Source organism: Atractosteus spatula, chromosome 8, assembly GCF_055471065.1.
Source record: "Atractosteus spatula isolate fAtrSpa1 chromosome 8, fAtrSpa1.hap1, whole genome shotgun sequence".
Classification (NCBI taxonomy): Eukaryota; Metazoa; Chordata; class Actinopteri; order Semionotiformes; family Lepisosteidae; genus Atractosteus; species Atractosteus spatula.
The window spans coordinates 38,456,483-38,478,136 of record NC_142713.1 but is presented as its reverse complement, the minus strand read 5'-3'; the positions used below and the strand labels follow the sequence as shown (position 1 = coordinate 38,478,136).

General features: G+C 35.4%; 1 protein-coding gene across 1 annotated transcript in view; it reads right to left on the bottom strand.

Moving 5' to 3' along the window:
* mdfic (MyoD family inhibitor domain containing) overlaps positions 1-21,382 on the bottom strand; it is a 39,563-nt gene extending 18,181 nt beyond the window's left edge. Inside the window, exons 1-3 of the mRNA XM_088923596.1 lie at positions 21,088-21,382; positions 20,657-20,814; positions 13,885-14,016 (exon numbers count right to left, since the gene is read on the bottom strand). Coding sequence (XP_088779722.1) covers positions 13,885-14,016; positions 20,657-20,753 — 229 coding nt within the window. The 5' untranslated portion in view covers positions 20,754-20,814; positions 21,088-21,382. The remainder of the gene's footprint in view (positions 1-13,884; positions 14,017-20,656; positions 20,815-21,087) is intronic.
* Between the last annotated feature and the right edge of the window lie 272 nt (positions 21,383-21,654).

Here is a 21,654-nt window from a genome sequence, read left to right as displayed (position 1 = left end):
TATTTTCATTTGAAATGGACCGTGAAAATGAAACCAGGAAGGGGCACAAAATGTATAGAAAATGTATCATTCACATACTGTACACCACTTAAGAACTGCAGCATTACCCCAGAAGGGAAGCCCAAAATGTCCAATGTAACACTGTAAGGAAGCAGCCTATAGCTCTTGCAGTCAGATGTCTATGCTATGGTCTCACATTGTCATTTGGTGCTATAATTCAGTCAAGTTAAACAGCTCAAGGTTGGTTTCCCTTTTGAAGTTCTAGGAATAAATAACATCAAGGAGAAAATTAGCAGCACTGTATAGTTGGTTACTTCAATTATTGATGTGTGACACTGGTGTATTGTGAAAAACAGGAAAACCTAAATTAGGTTACAAGAAAATAATGAATTGTTTAGGTAAAACCTGTAGCATATCACATGCAATAAACATACCTTTGTGACAATTTTATTAATCAGTTCTGTATCTTAAAGCACAGAACTGACTTTTTTCCGTTTCCTTAAGAGCACCTTCGTCACCGGGCATACTGACATTGAAGAATAATTATTAAAGGCTGCACATGCCTGTAAGCATCTTGGAACTATACAAGCATATAATATGAAAATAAAATTATAAATATTTTACTTATATTACTTTTCTTATTCATATCATAGAATACTAAATAATTCTACAGTTCATCCTTCAGAAAAAATGAACTGTTGAACAACAAAGCAAGACATGAGGCCGCTATGAACATAGAAATATAAATATAATAAGCACAAGTAAAAATCACTTTTTTTAGCACAATTGCACAGTGGTTAGCATCACTGCCTCACTGGGGCCCTGGGTTCAATTCCGGGCCTGGGGTGCTATTAGCACGGAGTTTGTATGTCCCCCCTGCATTTGTGTGGGTTTTCACCAGGTGGTCCAGTTTCTTCCCCATGACCCTGTACTGTATGAAGCTGTCAGAAAACTGATGGATGCAAAATTGCTTTTTTACTGTCCTTTTTTTGTAGCTTTATTGTTCTCAAAGTTAAATTCTGATTCTGTCCCAAAAAGTACACAATTCCACAGGTTAATGCACATTTTAATAAAGCTCTGCAGATGTTTATTGTGTTTCCATTAAAGAGTTCAGCTTCCATTTATGACATTGTTCACAACACTTACCTAATGATCTGCTCTTGGAATCAAAGAACAAAGATTTGATTCCCACCCAACACCAGCCTTTAAAACTAACCTCAATGCAGTGTTTATATAAAGAAAACTCTGTAATTGAAAACATGGACTTTATAGATAGTCTGCAACCGAATTTAGAGAGAGTGCATTAGTGTATATGTCAGCATTTATTGAAACAAGACACAGTTATTTCTGAAATGATCACTATGGTATCGGGCTTGTTGCTCGTTTGTTTGGAACTGTGTTTTTTCAAATAAATTCCTCTTTAATCCTTCCCTGGTTTATCTGTATTGTTTCAATATAAAATTGTGAATATGCAATGACCTACAAGGAGACTATTCTTTGTCCTCTGAACACCCTAAGGTGGTGTTTCTCTCGTTAATAAACAGCAATAGGCTGATTGTACTGTAGGTTTCAATTCAAAGCAAAATCCATACCTCCCTTTATATTACAAACCATATCTTATCATCAGTGTTTATAGTTACAACAACATACTGAAATTATATAATAAACGTATAACCAGAAAGACTTCACCACATCATTTTCCTTTGCTTACATTAACTCATTTAAACCATGACCTTCAAACACCATAACAAAGAATTGTTGTTGAGCTGGGAATAAGCTTGGAGTAACATTGCTATTGGACAGAGTTGAAAATGCACTGCAGCAGCTAAGTGGTTCAACCAGATTTACTAGATTATATGTATACTGATAATACATCCTATGACAAAAGGCAGACAAAGACATCAAGACTGTAGTAAGCATTTCAATATAAAGCTTCATTAAGGAATGTTGAAAAGATATACAACACTGCTAGGACTGAATGTCCTACTGAAAATGTTAATACTACCCAGCATCCTGACGTGAATATTATTACGGCCCCGATAGATTTTTTTCCCCAGCAAAAGTGAGTTCCATCAAAACAGAACCCTTTACATTGTCGTTAATGGAAGACTTAAAAAAAGACCTTTATTTTACATTACATAGCGCAGGCCATCCGTCCAGATCGTCAGAACTCAATTGTCCTGTCTCATAAAAGCCAGCATCACAAAGAAGACATGTTACCTGGCAGAACAGCTATAACTCTATCAGCCTACCTCCAGCCTTCTGATCATAATGTATAATATTTCATTGCAAAGAAATCCAGAGTTTCACATCTTATTTTCCTCCAATTTTTCAAGTAATAAATTTGCAGTCAGTATTACTCAGTTATACATGGCATGGCATACTTTTAATTCTTTATGACAATCATTTAAATTTGTTCCTTTAAATGCAACCTTCTGCAGAGATCTGACACACGAGAGGGCTATTAATATTCCAAGCAACCCTTTCTCTTGATAACAATGACAAAGAATGTGGGGCTGCCGGGATTTACTAATTTCAAATTTGGCAATTTTGCTGCTGATTGAGTGGAAAAAATAACCCCTTTGGACTTCCCAGTTCAGGTTAATTACATTTTACAGTGAAGAAGCAAACTTGAAACGTGAAGCTTGATTTTTATGACCTCAACCTTTCAGCAGTTTTTCAAGTTGCGAGTATCATCAATTATATTCTGATTTTAAAACAGGACATTTACGTGATTAATAAATCTGCCTTTAACCCAAATTATTATAATATACAATGAGCAATTTCCTTTCAAAGAAACAGACACAGTCAAGCTATTCACACGGTTTCATTCTTAAAAATTACTAAAAAAGAGCGCAAATGTAAAATACAAATTTAGATAAATGATTCTTATTTGTTTGTTTCTCAAAATGGTTAAAATGATTAATGCATCATGCGGGATATTTCAGATCAAGATCATATAGAATTTAATATTATATTCCTCATTTACCCATTTTAGCTGCGCAAATGTCAGATATCCAAAGTGAGCTGAAGATCTGTACTTCAGGGTTAATATTTTTTATCACAAAACCCAAACCTGTTAATGTTATCCAGATATCTCATTCCCAGGTGGGGCATTTAAGAACAGCCTGAACCTTAAAGAGTGTGGCAGTTACATTTTTTACAATGAACCAAATCTTAATGCACTGATTAGAAATGCAAAAATAAACTTATAAACTTGGTTGAGAGCTGAAAAGACAATAGAATCCAAAATGTAAGTGCCACCATATTTTAATCTGAGCAAAAAATAAGTGAGCTGCAGATGAAGGATTTGTTTTCCAGTTTTCTTGTTTGTTTTAACAATGGACAAATTCCATGGAATTAACCACCACGACAGCCATGGTAATTTTCAAAATGAATTGAGCTTACATATAACAGGCCATTAATGTAAAGGATTTCTAGGTGCTCATCCCAAAAACTTTAATTAACACTTTACTGTATAAGTTTCCTCCTTTATTTCAGGTAGTTCTTATGTTTAATTCATCATATTCTGAATTTTGATTAGAGAATATATTGTGTATGGGGTGGAGGTTAACAGCCCCTTCCTTTGTTGATCCAAGCAGGATGAATGAATGCATCTGTTCACTGTCACTTCATCATGCAACCCTGTGCTTTCTGGCCACCCTCCAGTGACCAGTGATGTTCACAGAATGACCTGCCAGATAAGCAGGCGACGTGGAAGGGGCAGTGGGGAGCTATATGAACATTTCTGTAAGTGAAAGGTTTTAAACTGCTATTTAAAAATATTGATCTTTTTCGTTCGCCACGCCATTTCCATTTTTGTGGTCCCAGTACTCTAGGTAGTGTGTCGGGTGAGAACAGCTATTGTGTTCGCCTCAGAGGTGACTGCACCTCACTGTTTCAATGCCGGTTCACTGAGTCATTATTTGAAATGTTGTGTGATCCTTATATAAAAGCAGCAGAGCACAGATGCAAACTGGCATCATTTAACCTTGCCAGAAATAACTGCAGAAAAATCCTACACTATTTGCTAATCTGTAGCCCAGACTGGCCCTGCACAGATAGGCTTAGTGGTGCTGAAAACTACACACTACATCCCACTGCAATGGAACGGCACAACAAATCCCCCTTTCAACACTTAGATGAGATGAGAATTGTCACAATATATGCAGTTATTGTAATTTTGGATGTTGAAAGCACCTGCTCAGTTTCAAGAATTCCAAAACACTCTGAAAACAATTGCTACAAAGTTCTAAGACAACTGGAAGCAACTTTTTATCAACACATTTCTTTTGCATGTTAACACTGAGAAAAATTGATAAACATTAAGTTACACACATTTACCAAATAATACACACATCTCTTCCAGTTCTGTCATCACCCTTACAATCAGAACTTCAAATACATTTTAAGAATAACGGCAGAGTTGAAGAGTAACTTCAACTCTTACAGTATACACATTTTCTGCCTTGTTTCATTACGGAATGAAAACTAAAGTCTGGGGTGGCTGTGGTTCAAAAAGATTGGTTTGTATGTTCATGTTCACATCTCTTATTTGAAGCCCTGCTTGCAATCAATGTCTATTTTTTTAATTTTGCTATCAATCAATGATGCACAAATATCTTTAGTTCATCTTCTAAACAAGAGGTTTCTGCAAAAGTTTCCTATACACTGCAGTAGTACAGTTACCATTAATTAGTATTAGGAGGAACAGAGACACTGACTCTATTAATTACATTCAGTGGTACTGTACTTCAAAGTACTGGCACTGCATATTTATTGTCTAATAGAAGATACTTCTTTGCAGTTGATGCAAATACAAATAAGCAAATATGATTATAAAACATTGAAAATATTGAGATACTATGATAGAAATGTAGCATAATATTCATCATATTTAATCATTGTGACAATTATTTTTTAATTTCTAAAATTAGTAGTGGCTCAAATACCTCAGAGAATAGTAATAACATGCCCAGCAATTTTGTATATAAAATAGATCTATAACAAAACGATGAGAAAATAATTACCACAGAGGTAGAATTACAAATGCCATTTTAATCAACCCCTGTACTAGCATTTCACCCTATTTATACAGTTTATGATTCTATGGCCTACTGCTAAGTAATCACTTGAAAATTACTCCTTCTGTTCTTAATGGGCTCTTAGTTTTAACAGATGATTTCAGTGGTACCAGGGGTCTGAAGATTAAAAATAGACATTATGCTCTAGTACGACAAAAATCAGCTTCAGTTGCATGAAAGAATTGTTTGCGTTAAAATTTTAATCAGAACAAACTGAATACTCAAAACAGTCTGAAAAAAGTAATCGATTAAGTTTCTTTTCCAATAGTTTTTGATTATAATGTTCTATTATGAAAATCTTAGAAGCTTCTGATCTGAGAAAGTCTTTATGGAGCCTAAATGTTAACGTAAAAAATAAATCAAATATAATACATTTAATATAAAAATATTTTATCTACATCTAATCTAATCTTTAACTAATATCTAGTATTTTTGTGAAAATACTACATATAAAGTACATTTCCTAAAAGGCTGTCTAACATTTGCTTATTTTCACTTATCAACAGAAATACAAAAATGACAAACTTACATCCCTGATATTAAGCTGAATCCTGTTAATGAAATTACTTGCATTAAATTCATTTATGATGTCCAATAAACAGTTCACATTTACTTATAAAGCTTATCAAAAAATAAATGGATTAAGTCACTGAAACCTGCCAAACTAATTTTTCAAGCCACCACACTCAAGAGATATTGTGCAGAGGGCCTACACACTAGGTGATATACATACAGTACCAGACGCATCATTATTTGTAATATGTATTTGCTTTAGCAGACACCACTATTCAGGGTGAATTACAATGCACACAAAAGTTTACATTAAATGGCTTGTCTTGTCTTAGTATACCATAAAGGACAACCTGACGTCTTTTTTTCTGTGGTCTTAACTGACACACAGACTATATTGCATTTGAAGTATGTCAGATTATGGTGCTTTGATGAGCCCTGAATGCCCAAGCACCTTGTCATTGACACATTCTTGCTAGCAACATTCCCATGTAATGTTTCTGTTCCAATGACTTTCTATGCAGAACTGGTGAACCCAAATCCCTTTTGTGTCCATGAGCACAGCTTTCGCACACTCAAACTCACAAGTGTTGGTTTCTTACTCTTTGTGGGTCGGCACACGTCGGTTCACAAGCAGAAGAGAACAAGGGAGTGCAAAAAGGGGCCGTGACATCTTTTACAGTTGTATCACAACCTCTTACAATATCACTTTCAAAAAGGTTAATCGGTTGACGTTGAATAATGAATAATTAGGGTGAAAATGTGTGTTGCAATTCTAAAGTGGATCGATGTACATATACGAATAATTGTCGTTCTTAAATTGACGGACTGTGCCTGAACAAAATGTCAACACCATAAAGCAGAGGAAGTCCTTAGTGATGAAGCATTAAAAGCAGCACATCTCTCCGCCACTTCAGACTTAATCACCTTGAGTTGTTAAAAGTCTAACATCAATCACAATGGAATAGCCCTATTGTCCTTAATTCCCTTTGGCTTCTAGTTCTTCTCTTCACTTGTGAGGGCACATGGTCACAGCCAAGAGAAGTTCTTACATTGTTACTTAATAAAGTTGAACTTCCTCATTCTCATTTTGCATCTGTCCTACTCTAGGTCTGCTGGTATTCTGCTTCCAAGTCACCCTTTAGTCTGAATCTGGAGAGCCCAGCTGTGAGAAAATGAGGATTCCAGTAAAAACACAAAAAAATCACAAAAGACCTGGTACTCTTTTCTAACTACTATGAAAGGGTACTCAGAACACTCTTGCGCAGACTGTGGAATCATCTGTGCATATTATACTGTAGTTTCCACTTTGGTACTGAGTACAAAACCACAAAAAAATCTACAACTTAAAATTCTTAATTAAGGCTAAGAAGATCACAACTACCCATTACTAATCTACAAAAACGTTAAAACTACCCACAAAAAATGTGCAACTAACATATTGAAACCATTTTGATTCTTCACGGTTCTGCTTATCAGTCCATTAAAGCAATTCCTAAAAGGGAACTGTTGTCATTGAATAGCAACCTTATACTTTAAGACATATCTTCTTTGAAACCACACAGCTAAATAAACAACCTTGAGATTTGAAAATTAAACGTACAATCTCTGTTATACGAGGAGCAGGTTAATTTCTTTTGCAATGTGCAAGAAGACATTACTCGACCTTCAAAATTTCCATGGATAAAAACACCTGTGCTTCAGCATGGTCTTTGCTACACACAAGAGCACTTCACTTAAAAGTATTAACAATTCAATAAATAACATGATGGTCGAATCCCTAAACAGTTATTATATAGTACCAGGGAAGCTTATAGCAAGATCTGCATCTCTGCATTACTGGTATCTATTTGTATTTGCTTTTCACTATCAAGTGGAACATTTCGGTGCATTTCTTAAAAATAAATATAACTGAATGGATTTTAAAACATTTTTTTACTTATACAAGCTGGTCACGAATAAATGGGACAAATAAAGCCATACGAGTGTAAATCTTCTCTTATTTTCACTTTAAATCAGTATATACAGTATATATTTTTTATTTACATTTTGAAAGCGGCTTTAATTGTGTCAACCAATTTCTTTACCACTGACAAAGCTTCCTACAGTGTACATACTGTATTACCCAGGCTTTCCATTTTCTTTTTTTAATCAGTACATATTGTCTTGTTACTTCACCCTCCCCATCAACTGCCATTTGCTCATAACTCTTTTCTCCTTCCTCACTGTTATTTGCTAAAACAAATTAGTCCAAACAAAAAAAAGTCTGAAAAACGGAAGTCTATGGAATAATAGGTTTATAATGTCTTGTTTGTTTTATGTTTAAATTTAAGGAATCATTTTAGGAGTCGATTTCCTTATATTGATATAACTGTTTGTTTTAATCTATTAACAAGAGACAGAACCAAAAACAGAACAGTGTAATTACAAAAACAACAATTTACCAAGAACTAATGTAGAGATATAGAAAAAAATGATAGAGTCACCTAAAAAATGTTGACATGGGTTCTGTTAAACTTCCCCTAAAATCCTGACACACAACTTCCCATTGGCTTCCTCCCCTTCAGTGTTGTTTGTAAATGACCACAGATCACAATGTCCACAAAAATCACAACACCAGGCACAAAGCACAGTTTCATGGGCCATATCCTGTGCAGCTTCCAGAGATTTCTAGAACAACATCTTCCAAATTCTGAATGGCCTCCATGCATCTGTACCACTTCTTATCCAGAGGTTTCAAGTCAATGCAACCATTCTGCAAGTTGAGAACAGTAACAGAGGCATGTTATAATTCAGACAGGAGGTAGGACTCAATCCTTCGGAAAGTTCCAGCCCCCTAGCTCCTCCTCCAAATAGCAGTGGATTCCACTATACCAAAGGGCCAGACCCCTGATGCAGGAAAGCTCAAAGCTGCTGAGGTTCCTAGGGAGTATTATGTCACCAAATAGGCTCAGATGAGCTCTGTTACACAAAATGATAACAATACATACAGTACATTTCTGCATCAAGAATAAATCACAGTACTCGTTATCAAAAATACATAACAATTTTATAAATTTAATAAAAATTATAAAAAGGTTTCTATGTATATTTTCATCCATATAGATATACTGTACAATTATGCTGTGTATGTGTATAAACTTACATAATAAATATGTATATACTGTACATGTACCCTATTTAAGTATATCAAGAATGAAATTAAATATTTAAAAAATGGACAGGCCAACCATAATCAATTTCAAAGTGACAGGTGCTCTATGGTTCTGCCTAAAAATTCAAATGAATTACTAGGGAAGTTACAGTTTACCTTCATGTCACATTTTCTAACTGCATTTCAGGACTGTGAAAATTACTAATATAAAAACAATATCTTGGAAAGTTTATATAAAATTGCCTAATCAGGATTGAACACAATGTACAGAACCTCATAAAAATGATGGTGAAACTGACTTGGAACTTTCTTGCTTAAATACTCTTTCAGGATTTAGATATTAATTTTTTTTGGTAAAGGCAATTTGTCATGTGGTCATATTCAGTGGAAAAAAAAGGAAATGAAACAGCTGCATACTGTACATAATTTCATACTTTGAAAAAAAACACAGAAACCTTAGTATTTTACTACGCAATTTTGTATGTCAACTTCTGCTTTTATCTGTATTTTATCTCCTAAGTCTTCATGAGAAAATGTTTCTGCAGACACACCCTCCATAGGCCATAAGGCTCGCTGAATGACAAGATAAGACCCCGTGTACAGGCTTCAGCTTGGAAACTGGAAAACGTACCATCTTGACATCCCTTCTGTACATCAATACGAAACAGAAACATGAAACTCATGGGCAAGTGCAGTAGTTTTAGAGACTGACGATTATAATAATTTGAAAATCATAATGATGCATCCATCCATTTTCCTATTAATAAAGTGATTCTGTGAAACACTATTTTCAGGTTATATCTTCAATTACAAGTCAATTTGTATGTGCATTCAAATATATTAACCACACACTATAACCTTTTTTGCTTAAAAAACAGTTTAAATCAGATTACTACCTCTTTGAAAAAACTTATAGTATTTTATGGGGTGTATAATATTAGAACTTCATTCTCTTTCAGAATGGTGCACCATCATTTGTGTTATCTGTGATACTGTCACACTTTCTCAGTTAGAAACAGAAATTGATCTTCCCTAAAATCCTAAAGATGTTATTTTATTTTCAAAACTTGATGCAAAGGTATTATTTTCTCTGTAAACAGGTTTAGACTAAAGAAAAATAGAAATGTTTATTTGCTGTTCTTTGATTTTAAATTACTCTTTCTGCCAGAATCAATATCTGTAGTTCAGTAAGGCTTAGTAAATTCAATACTGGCTCGGCTGGTTTGGCAACACTGCTCGTTTAAAAATGTAATTCACAGCACGTCACTGGTAGAAAGAAGATATATAATGAGGCTCAAACTGGAAAAGTTTACAACTTAGAAACAAAGAGCTGTTGTGTGAAATACAAACAATCATCTAAAAACTATGTGGGCGGAAACAATATTTTGCCATTACTAGACACCACAAATTACTTCAGGGAACAGCACATAAGTTTCATTTAGGTACTGAAACCTGAATTTTCTTCATGTTAAATCACTCCTGCCGGTACTTTCCTTAAACTGATTTTATTTCAATAAATCAACTGGATCCTTTACAGCTATCTATAACATTCTCGATCAAGTTCATTAGGAGATGCGTCTGTAAAACAGTCTATGGAAATAAATTTCAGTATTGTAGATAGTATAATAGAAAATGAAATAGCCATAAAAACTAGCAAGAGGTCTTCATGTTATAATTTATACCACGTACAGGTGGTAGGATACATATCTGAGACTTCTATTAAGAACAAGAGAAAATTAAGACTGTGAGTGGTAACAATGCTATATTTAATAGTTACTGCTACAGTATATAAGGGAACAATCAAAAGAGTCTGAAAGTAGAACCTTTCTAACTTGGCTCACCAGTTATGAACTTGTAACTGATCACTCTCAGCTAAACAGAGTGGGAAGTTTTGAAATAAAAACCAAAATCAGCAGAAAGTTTTCAAAAGGGATGACACATTTTTAACCATATATCCCTAATATTAGTGATAGTTTTGCTCCTTCCTAAAGACTGCTCACCAGAAAGATTCCTTTTCCCAACTGCAAAAAATGCGAATACACAGCTTCATTAAGATTAGTGGCCTCCACCTGCTTCATTGTTTTTGGTGATGAAAGCCCACAGCAGCAGAAACCAGTGAATTATTAGCTTTGTATTTGATGATGTGCTCGGCACTGATATGGTTATTTTTCTGAGCAATGTTCCTTTCTTACTTTGCCAGTTATTCGTATTCTAGCAAGTAAAGGTAATTCAACACATTTTCACTTGGCATTAGAGGTGGTGGAAGCACATTATTCAGATGTGAAGACATAAGACCAGAATACAATTCAAAATGATGCCCTAATAGGCATTTCAGGGTGTGTGCTGATAGTTCGATTAAGGCAGAAAGCAGGATAACACAGGAATGGTTGAATGCTGCCCTACTGTGTTTCTGCCTTCCATTTATGAATAATGAAGTGTGTTCTTTTCCTTCATTAGAATCACTTGTCAATTGATAAATTAATAGATCAGTTTAGTGTAACAACTTTTAAATGCAGCAGTTCAGACAGGTATATTTGCATATTCATTCAACATTCATGCTCTCCAGAATGCAAAGTTCACAGAAATGACAAGGGACATTGAGCCAAAGGGGGAAACAGATACTTAAGCAAGGACATATAATAGTCTATGAAAAAAAAACATTTAATAACCAAATAATGCTCAAATTTTGTTGTCTTCCCACGAGTCCAGACATTGACTGATGGTACTGTACACAGACACAATCTGATAATATCAATACATGAGCTTTTCATAAAGTGTATGGAAGAGAAGAGAGGCCTACAAAACAAGACCAGGCAAGTCACTCTGGTACGCTTGGATTTCTTACCCTTCTTAAGTGATCTGTCTGGAATGCATATGGTGGCAGCAAAGATATTGATTTTTTAATTTTGGCAAAGTAATATATGTATATAGAACTTTAGACTGAAAACAAACTTAAAAAAAAATGCAATCATAGATTTTGTGCAGAAACAACCTATTTGAATTTTTATATCATGAGACACATCATACCATTTTTCTGTTAATATAACATGAAGCTTATACCCTTAGGAAGAAGCGAATCTGCAGCCTGAAATAATTTCAGCACCCAGTAAAGACATTTTCAAAACTTCAAAAGCTAAATTAGTGCTGAAACATATTCTGTCTGAATCGGCCATAGAGAACCTTCGTTAAAATTGTTTGAAAAAATTAAAACGTGAAAATTAACAGTTATGAATATATACAGACAAGTTCAACTGTATTGCTTATGTTTATGTAAAGCACAATTTATAGGAATTAAATTGCATTCATAATGATAGTAAATGTCATGTTTTACATGTTGGAGCAAATAGACCTTGGAGTTGGAGTGTCTGAGCACATAACACAATGTGCGGTTAAAGTCGAACACTTCCTCAGAGTGCCTAATGACATGCTAATCTGCATTTTAAAAAATCAGTTTTAATTAAAGTGAACAATTCCAACTGCATCCCTCCAGGTCTTTGGGTTCAAATGGTGAACAGTGAATTTGCTGTTGCTGCCTGTTGCTGCCTGTTGCTGCTTAGGAAATGGGACACCGCGGCAGCAGCCCCCTCTTGAATGCACTGCGTCTGGCCTTACATGAGTCGAGTGAGCAGGGGCCGACAGCTCGGAAAGAGCTGCCCAGAGAGGCCTGGGAGACCTGGAAGGCAGCCTGCTCTGAAATCTGGCACAGTGGAGCCATAGAAGAAGACACCCGACTACCATAAAAGTGAAGAGCCACAGGCCCTGTGACAAAAAAGGTTATTCTTTGTCCTTAATTGTTTTCGTTTTTTAATTGAAGTTGAGCGATTAGTTTTCCCCTTTGCTTACTAGTGTATATTTTATAAATGGACCTGGATAAGGATCTCCTTTAAGCAAATAAATGGTGATTCTCTGTAAGCAAGGCCTGTATTCACAACACATCCACCACATGACAATGGAGTGGAATATAAAGGCACGTCTTGGCTTAAAAATAAATCCTTCCACTAAGGCTCAGGATACATGTTATAATTCACCCAATTTTAAGTGCAATAAGCCATTTTTCACCATTTTAAATTCACTTGTATATACTAACCAGAGCACTGTTGGCTTCTGTAGCGCCAACATTATCACACAATCAAAACTATAGCGCGGACAATTAATTCCAACACTTTTAGGACAGTTTGTAAATGCAATTAGTTGAGTACCAATAAAACCATTCAAATAACACTTGTATAATACTTGTAATTAATAATAAGATAAGTCATACAGGTACATTGGTAATATTTTAACTCTCAATGACACCATTTACAGTCCTTCAAAAAGCTTTTACCGTTTTAGAAACAATGACTGAAATACCCAGTAGATGTTTTGTAAAAAACAAATTCACATCCACCAAAAAATCCTTTCAAGCCATGATTTGCAAGCAGAAATATACAGTATAGAATAGTTTGGCCTAAAAATCAATGCCTTTTATGTTTGATTAAATTTTTTATGATTATGATATAACATGTAGAAAATGCTATAATACACACAAAATTTTCATCAATGTTTAATCTTTTATTATAAGGAAAAGTTTGAATCATGCAGATGCTGGTTGTGATTTAGCACTAAATATTTTAATATTTGAATAAACCACTTATAAATCAGAGATGAAATCTACCAAAAATATTAATCAAAAGTTCAATAAAACTTTAATACAGGGTAAAATCTGATTTTCAAGTGCAGATGTAAATAATACCAAAGTTGAGCAAGATCAAAGTCTTTCAGTGAGACGGTGCATAATTTATATGTTCTGATCTCAAAGGACATGGATTTGGATGTCCTAGTTCTATAACATCAGTGTGTATTAGACAGAAATCCTTGCCGAAATTACAATCCATTTATACAGGATGCATCCATATTTACTGTAACTACATGAAATCAAATAATATTTGTTTTTTGTTAATGCACTCAAAGACAACTTCCTTCTTATCATATTTTACAGGCATTGCAGTGTCTGCTTAACCATTGCTAGCGAGAAGCACACAGTACTTTGACAGCTGTGATTTTAAATAGGCCACTTGATTGAGATGGATTGGCCATCACTGAATTATTGCTTAAGATATCAACACCTTTAGATCAAAAGACTTAGTCGCCACTTACTTCGAATGAGATCACCATTGGTGGAAGTACCCCAAGATACTTGGCCTTGCCCATCTGGAAGCTGGTTTCTGTGAATCAGTGCCTCTGCTGTTTTCCTTTGGTTTCCTGGTTCACAGGGACTGTCAGATGCATCTAAAATAAGATAAATCCATATGCAATTACGACATGCACATTACTGTCTAAAAAATCAGTTTTGAAACGGGACTTGTACTAGAGATAAAAAAAAGTAAGGTAGCGTTTGGAAACATTGACAATAATGGAAAGCATCAGAACAGAATTTACCTTCAAAAGATGTCATATTTCTTGTTAAACTTAAAAAAATATCAAAATGTACTATGTAGGGTAACGAATATTCTTAAGTTTAAGTTCTTATTCTGGACATTACATAGGACTTAACTAAAAATGATCAAGTGGTAATTTTAAATTATTGACTATTGAATAGAAAAGACTGAATAATAATTTCCCAATAATGGTGACACAAACTGAATGTTTTAGTTTTCCTGTACACATCACACTCCCAGTGTGGAATGTCACATTTTTTCCCAATGCTTCTTTTTCAACGTGAAGGGTTCTTAGCCTCTGCTGGCAGGGGGTTTACCTGCTTCCTTAGCCTTCTACTAGGTTTTTCCTCAACCGATGCAAGCATTTTACTTTTTGGAGAATTGTATATACATATGGATTCTTTAAACTGCTTGACTAATGTCACCTTCCTAGCCACTCTAGGTTGTTTTGGCTTTGCTTAGCATATTAATTTTCCACCACATAAGTGTGGCCATACATTAGACTTTTTTAGACTCATATTATAGACTCAGCTTTTTGTGGATTTGGCCTTTGAACCACAGAACTCTTATTATAATGCCATCTTACTAAAATGAACACTCCTTCCACTTCCCACCAACAGTAAACAGACTATGACAAAAATCCCCCTTAATGAAGCTCTGTTTCTGTTTCTGTTTGGCTTGGCCATGCTGCCGCTATTTACAGTAACACCCTAAGAAGTCATCGGTAGCCTAACTTCTACAAAAATGTGTCTCATTCTTCTCCTGCTGCACAAATGATCTGTGCCCTATGAAAACAGAAGGACAATGTCAGGGGAATATGGGGCTGAACACTTACTTATAAGTCTATAAACAACATCAGTAGGCCTATATGGATGCCTTTAAGGTGGCCACATTCTGTCTCATTGAGAATGGTCACAGTAGTCCTGCACTCCTTTTCTCCACAATCAATTAAAATGCTTCAACTAGCCAATAGGCTTGCTTTTCTTCTCTAAACAATATAAGCCTTACATGTACTGTACATGCCATGTAATTCTTTTACAAAAACTTACATAACTATAATAGCTATTTACTGACTTCACATCATGGACTCACAACAACTACACCCTCCCCTACTTTCATGGGTTTGTGTTGCTCTCATTTTACAACTGTTGATGTTGCTTATTTGATTGAGTTGGTACCTAAATGAGACCTACTACCTGTGTCCTGGGTACTATTTAAGATAAGATCACTTTATTGGCCATATACAATTTCTTGTATTAGGAATTTGTCTATTCACCCCAACTTACTCTCCATGAGACACACAGACAGGGAGAGCTTGGGGTCAGAGCGCATGGTCAGCCATTTATACGGCACCCCTGGAGTTAAGGGTTAAGGGCCTTGCTCAGGGGCCCAACTGAGTAGGATTCCTCTGCTGGCCGGAGGATACAGACAGGCAACCTTCCAGCCACAGGAGCAGATCCTTAGCCACAGAGCCACCGCACTGTCCCATTTCTACACCCCTTTCAAAGCTGGCTTCCTAGCTCTTTGCTATGAATTTGTTACTAATCCCATCAATGCATGCCTGAAAGTCTGTTTTGTGTCCTCAGGCATAAAGTGTGCTGCTATCACACCTGTGTCAAAAACAACTGGCCAGGTTCCCCAAGTACCTAACTACAATCTTATTTCCAATTTGCCATTTCTTTTTTTTTTTTAAATGTAAAACAGGTGGTGGCAGATGAATTATAATCTTTTCTTGCAAGTAATGAGCTCTTTGAACCTTTTAAGTTAGGGACAGGAGAGAAACACAGCACATACACAGCTCTTGTTAAGGCAGTTAATGATTTGCTGATGGCTTTTGATTATACATCACTTAATAACCTTCTCTTTCTGGATTTAAGTGGTTTTGATTATATCAATCATGGTATCCTGGTGTATTATACTGGATTACTGTAAATTTTCCTAGGAATCACTGAGGCATCTGTTTGTTGATTTGACGTACAGAAACCAATTCATACAGTACATATGGGCTGTTTTACATCTGACATTTTCCCCACTTATGGAGTTCCACAGGGTTCTGTTCTGGGACCTCTACTTTTTAGTGCCTGATGTTTCTTGGTGAGAGTATTTGCCAACACGGATTTGGGTTTTACTGCTATGCTAATGACATTCGGTTTTATTTGCAGATGAAATCAGATAGAACTTTGTGCACTTTTAAAATTACTCAATATTAAGATGTGGATGCAACAGAACTGTAAACAATAGTTATACTATAATATGACTAAGGTTATGCTCATAGGCTCCTGACATATTTGTGGCCTTCAGTCTTGTTTTTGACAGCACTGAAATCAAACCTTTGATAGAAGTACCCTTGGTATTAATGCTGATCTTGTTCTGTCATTTGAAGCTCATGTTATAAAACTCACAGGGGCAGATTCCCTCCACCTGTATGACACCACTTGGTTACAGTAAGTCCCCTGCACTGCCTGCATGACAACATAACATAAATACCTCTGTTTCATCAGGACTAAACCACTCTCACACCTTACTTTCTGTGGTATCTTCTAAGGTGCTGAACAGGTTTTGTATAGGTGCATAAAATAAAAATACTCTTTATCAGCATGACTCCTTTCCTTTGTCAATTCCACCTGTTGTATACAGTACATGGAAGGCAATGAATGGTCTAGTCCCAGATTATTTTACTGAATAAATAGAATGGAGTTCATAACATTTAATATGCCAGTTCTGGCCTTCTTTACTCAGCTGAAAACTGGGATCCACAATGGGTAATACAAGATTATTGCCCAAATCCTTAAGAGACTGTGACTGTCAATATTTTCAAAACTCATCTAAAGCCCTATCTTTTTACAAAAGCTTTTAATATGTAATTTAGTCTTACTCTTGGGTTCACAAAGTCAATTTGTTGCATTTTTTCTTCCACTTTCATTGTTTTTGTTGTGTATTTTGTGCACTATTTTACAGAGCTTTGAATCTCATGGAAAGCACTCATATTATGATTTATAATATGTTAAAATAATGATCACTGCTGAAACAAAGCTGCATTTTCTTATTATTGGAGATGTCATATACTTCAAGCTAAGGAAATACACTTTTTTTACTTGTCTGTCTAGTGGATAACATTTAATACCAGAATCCTTGGGGTTACACTTGTTTTAACTCTTAACAGTAACACCCTTACCTTAATGGGGTAATAAAATGAAAACCATTTTAAATTGTTTGTATTATGATACTAAGTGTTCAACTCAATGAAGGTACTATTTTTAGCACGCATACCATAGATATTACAATAAGCTGAAACCCAATGTTTTTTAAAATAGTGCATAAGGATGTAAATTAGAATTACAATAACTGTTAAGGCCCCTATCACAAAAATACAAGTTTTGCCAAAAAAGATAAAGTTTTATGCAGAATGCATGCCTAACACTGTGGGAGTATCAGATGCAATATTTAAAGCCAAATATAGAGCTCTCTGCCAAAGCTATAAACTAAAAGGACAGAACTAATCAAAATTCAAATTTTTAAAAGATTGTTTAAAAAAGTAAGTTTGTTTAAAAACAATGATAAATCACAAAACAAACTGCTTGTTAAACATATATTAAAAGTATTCACCTTCCATTAACCTGTGGTTTGCCAAGGGTGGTCTTGTGGATACCCAACAGCATACTCCCATCAAATATCCTGTTTGGAATTCATATTTGGCAGAAGGTTGGAAATTTTTATTTAATCCCTGTTTCTCAGGAGAGATCTTATTTTTAGAAAAGACCTTGGTACTCTCTGTTACACACCCCCTATTCCACTTACCCCCACTTGTAAGAAATTAGTTTTACAACTGATAAAAATAAAACCTATACTAGTACATTATAGGTTCTGTATGTGCCATTATATATTAATGTCCATCTCTTGTTTGAGACAAATAATACCAGTTCAATGCTGGGGCTAATAAATCTGAAATACTCCTATCAATAATGTTCTACAAAACCCACTTTGCACTTTGGGCTCCTGTTTTTTTGTGCCTGCAGGCCCTGAAACATTCTGCATATACTGCATTCTCAGGTTTGAAACACTGAATTTAGCACTGTTCAATGACAGCTTTTCTTCAAAGGCTCAGAGAGGCTTTGTTTGTTTTGCATTTAACTTCCACAGAACTCTTTAATATTAAGATTGTCCTGATATTCTAAAAATCTGGGCTCTTTTGCTGAAAAAAATAAAACTAATCATTGCTATAAGCTATACAAATAAATGCAATACTATGCACATAGGTTAAACAAACATGAACCAAAACAAAAAACTCTGAACTACTGTGCCTATTCAGACAGGAAACCCACATTAATAGTATCCTCTTGAACACAATTAAGCAAATTAATTAACAGAAAAGTAACCTTTGGAAAAATAGCATTTGAGTATCTGCATCATACAACCAATACAGTACATGTCAATATTTCCCATTGTAAAGAACAGTTTCAGACGTCCCATTTGCAAGCTCGAAACATAGCTTTATTAAATTAACAACTTCCTTCACAATTCACTATTTTATTATTGAGCATTAGTATTCAAAAACTGAGCTTGTGCACACCCTTGATCAGAACAGGCTCAGCAAAGCTGATGCTGCAGCTTCAACAGGTAGGGTTCCTGCAGCTTTCTACTTCGGTGCTATGGTTTCTGTGTGAACTCAGACTACTGCTAAAACAGACGTGTGTGTTGTATAGTATATGCAGTATGAGGCGATTACTGCTGAAAATCTAGGGGTCTGTTCTCAAAACATTCAGTTTTTCAAAAGTAATAACCACTCTCAAATGTGAACCTTTGATGATCTTGCAAAAATCCATTTGCCATCAGCTCTAATGATTGCTTACTTTGTCCTGCTTTACTATTTTTGACAGTGCTGTAATGATGCTCCGTGTATATAGAATGGTTAATGGCTCAGTGACTGATTAAAAATGGGGACAAGCTTATTTTGCATAAGATAATCTTAAAGGCAACTAGAAAGTTAATTAAAAACTATAATTGGCTGTGGCTGCTGCTAATAGGCACCAAGGCGTTCCTCCAATTTGTATTTTGAAATAATGAAAACATTATTATGCCTAATGCCTGTTTATGAGTACAGTAGACCAATAAAACTATATTAATATCATTTCTAAGAACCTGCAAAGAAGCACCAAGTGATTCTCAGTTACATTCATGAAGAAAAGCTGTACCAGTATCAGGACTCCTCCTAATTTGGCCTGACAAAAGCATGGTTTATAATCACTTTTAAAACTTCAGAGACCTGCAAAAACATTTTGAATGAAACAAAACAAAATATAAGAAATAAAAAGTGGGCAAAATCAGAACTTTATGAAACAAGCCTTTCAGTATTTTAGAAAATGATAAAAATAAGCGGATACAATCAGGATTCGTATTTATTGAAGACAGATGAGCGAATTCATGTTTGTTGTGGATCAAAAACTTGGTTTCACAACTCATGTCATACAGTATGCCGATGTAAAAGTTTGAATCTGTAAAATATAGACCTGAAACTTGACAGTTCAGATACCTTTGATAAATTAAACACAAAGTTATTGCAAAAGCTAGTGCCAGCTGCTCATTGTAAATATTATCATCAGAAAAAAGAAGAAGAAAATATTTTCTGAGAACAGGAAAGTATAAAAGTGTAGTTGAAACATTTATTGTGGCTTGCAAAAATCATAAAAATCCTTAAAATAAAAGAAAACTTCAATGCATGAATAATGTAGGTTTTAAGCTTTAACTGGAATATTTAAACAATTTTAGAACTAGTTTGCTTGGTAGGTACTGAAAATGACCTAATTTAAAATCAAGAAATGTAAAAGTATCAATTTATAAATCTTTAGTATGCAACAATGAAAACAATGGTTCACACTACTGAAAATTTATATTAATTTCATAAAGTCTTAGTAAATGTACTCGTACTGCAGATGTTTCCAGTTTTCAGATGAATTAAAATATTTAGGTGACAACAAAGTGAACACACGTCTTGAACCGTTCAGTCTTACAATATTAATATTAGTGGAGTATCAGAGCCTTGATGCTAATGGATGCGGTGGGATGACCAGCCTCAGTCCTGTACAAGAATGTGTATTATATTTTCTGACTTGCTGTGCCTCCCAGGCTAAAATGTGGCAAAATTAAAATGCATACGCAGTCCGTTAATCTAATCCCCCCACCACCTCCGTTCCTCATTTGCCACTCAATTCTTACATTTTACTCATGTAAGAATTGAGTGGTACAATATTGGACGTTTTGCTTCTTTTTTTAAAATTACTATGCAGAAATATCACACACACACACACACCTGTCTAATCCCCATATAAACACCCTCTATAGAACACCATTTCAATAAAATCTTTCATAGCATAAACTGCGATCTAATAATGAGAGGGAGCCGAGCAGCCGCGTAGCTGCTGGAAACTGAGGGGGCCGGTAAAAGAAGAAGAGGCGAGTGTCCGCTCAGAGGCGGGGTGCTGAGGTGGTCTTACCCTGTGGTCTGGAAAGAAGCAGGTCTGTCTCCTGAGAAGGTTCCTTCTCCGGCCCTGCAGGCCCAAGAGGAGGAGGCGCGTCTGTCTCCTGGGACATGGGCCAGGTCTCTCTCCTTGAGATCAAGTGAAAAACCTTGCAAGAAAGTCACTCTCCGACCCTACAGCGAAACAGTGTAACAGTTCAGCTTACAGAGCCCTCTTCACTTGTCACATTGTGTACATGGTTAAAAACTTTCCGCTAAAATAGAAAAAACAACAACAACGGCTAACTATGCACATTGCATAACACACTTTAAAAAGTTTGGAAAATATAAAGATGTTTCTCTTGGCAAAATATGAAAATACAACAAACATGAAAATAAAACAATTATCGTACACTGTTTTGTACAAAAAGACCCTTGTTATACCAATAAGACCCACTTCATAGGTACCTTTCACACATGTCAACTGCTCCAAGTTCAAGTTCGCCTTGTCCCCATTTTCACGTTTTTTTTTTCAGCGAAACTTCATTAGCGCCTCCTTCATTAATTTCTTAGCGCAAGAAATCTTTCTTCTGCTTTTCCCCTCCCAGATCCTTTTTTACACACAATCTGGGCTGCTGCTCTCACGAATTTCGCAATATCACCCCCGTCTTCTCCATTCCGTCACTTTTGCTCTTTCACCAAAAAGACTTTTTCGCTCTGAAACATTTTTCATCATTTCCGGATTCCGAAAACAACTAGCTCTGGCTTCCAGCCTCAAGTGAGAGAAAACGGTTCCTGCAGGGTCCTGCAGACCGCTAGATATGCAAATTAACTGGCTGTTAGGAGGATCCTGTCCCCCGAGAAGGAAAAAAAGACACTTGACGAGGTTGGACATCTTTATTAAGAAAAAAAAAGTTTTTTTTTCTGTGCGACGTAACGGGAATGAAAAATAGTAATTTGCAATCTTAGATGATGTTCACGTTAAGAAAAAAAACAAAAAGTTGTTTTATTGAGTTCCTGCTTGTTTTAACAGTT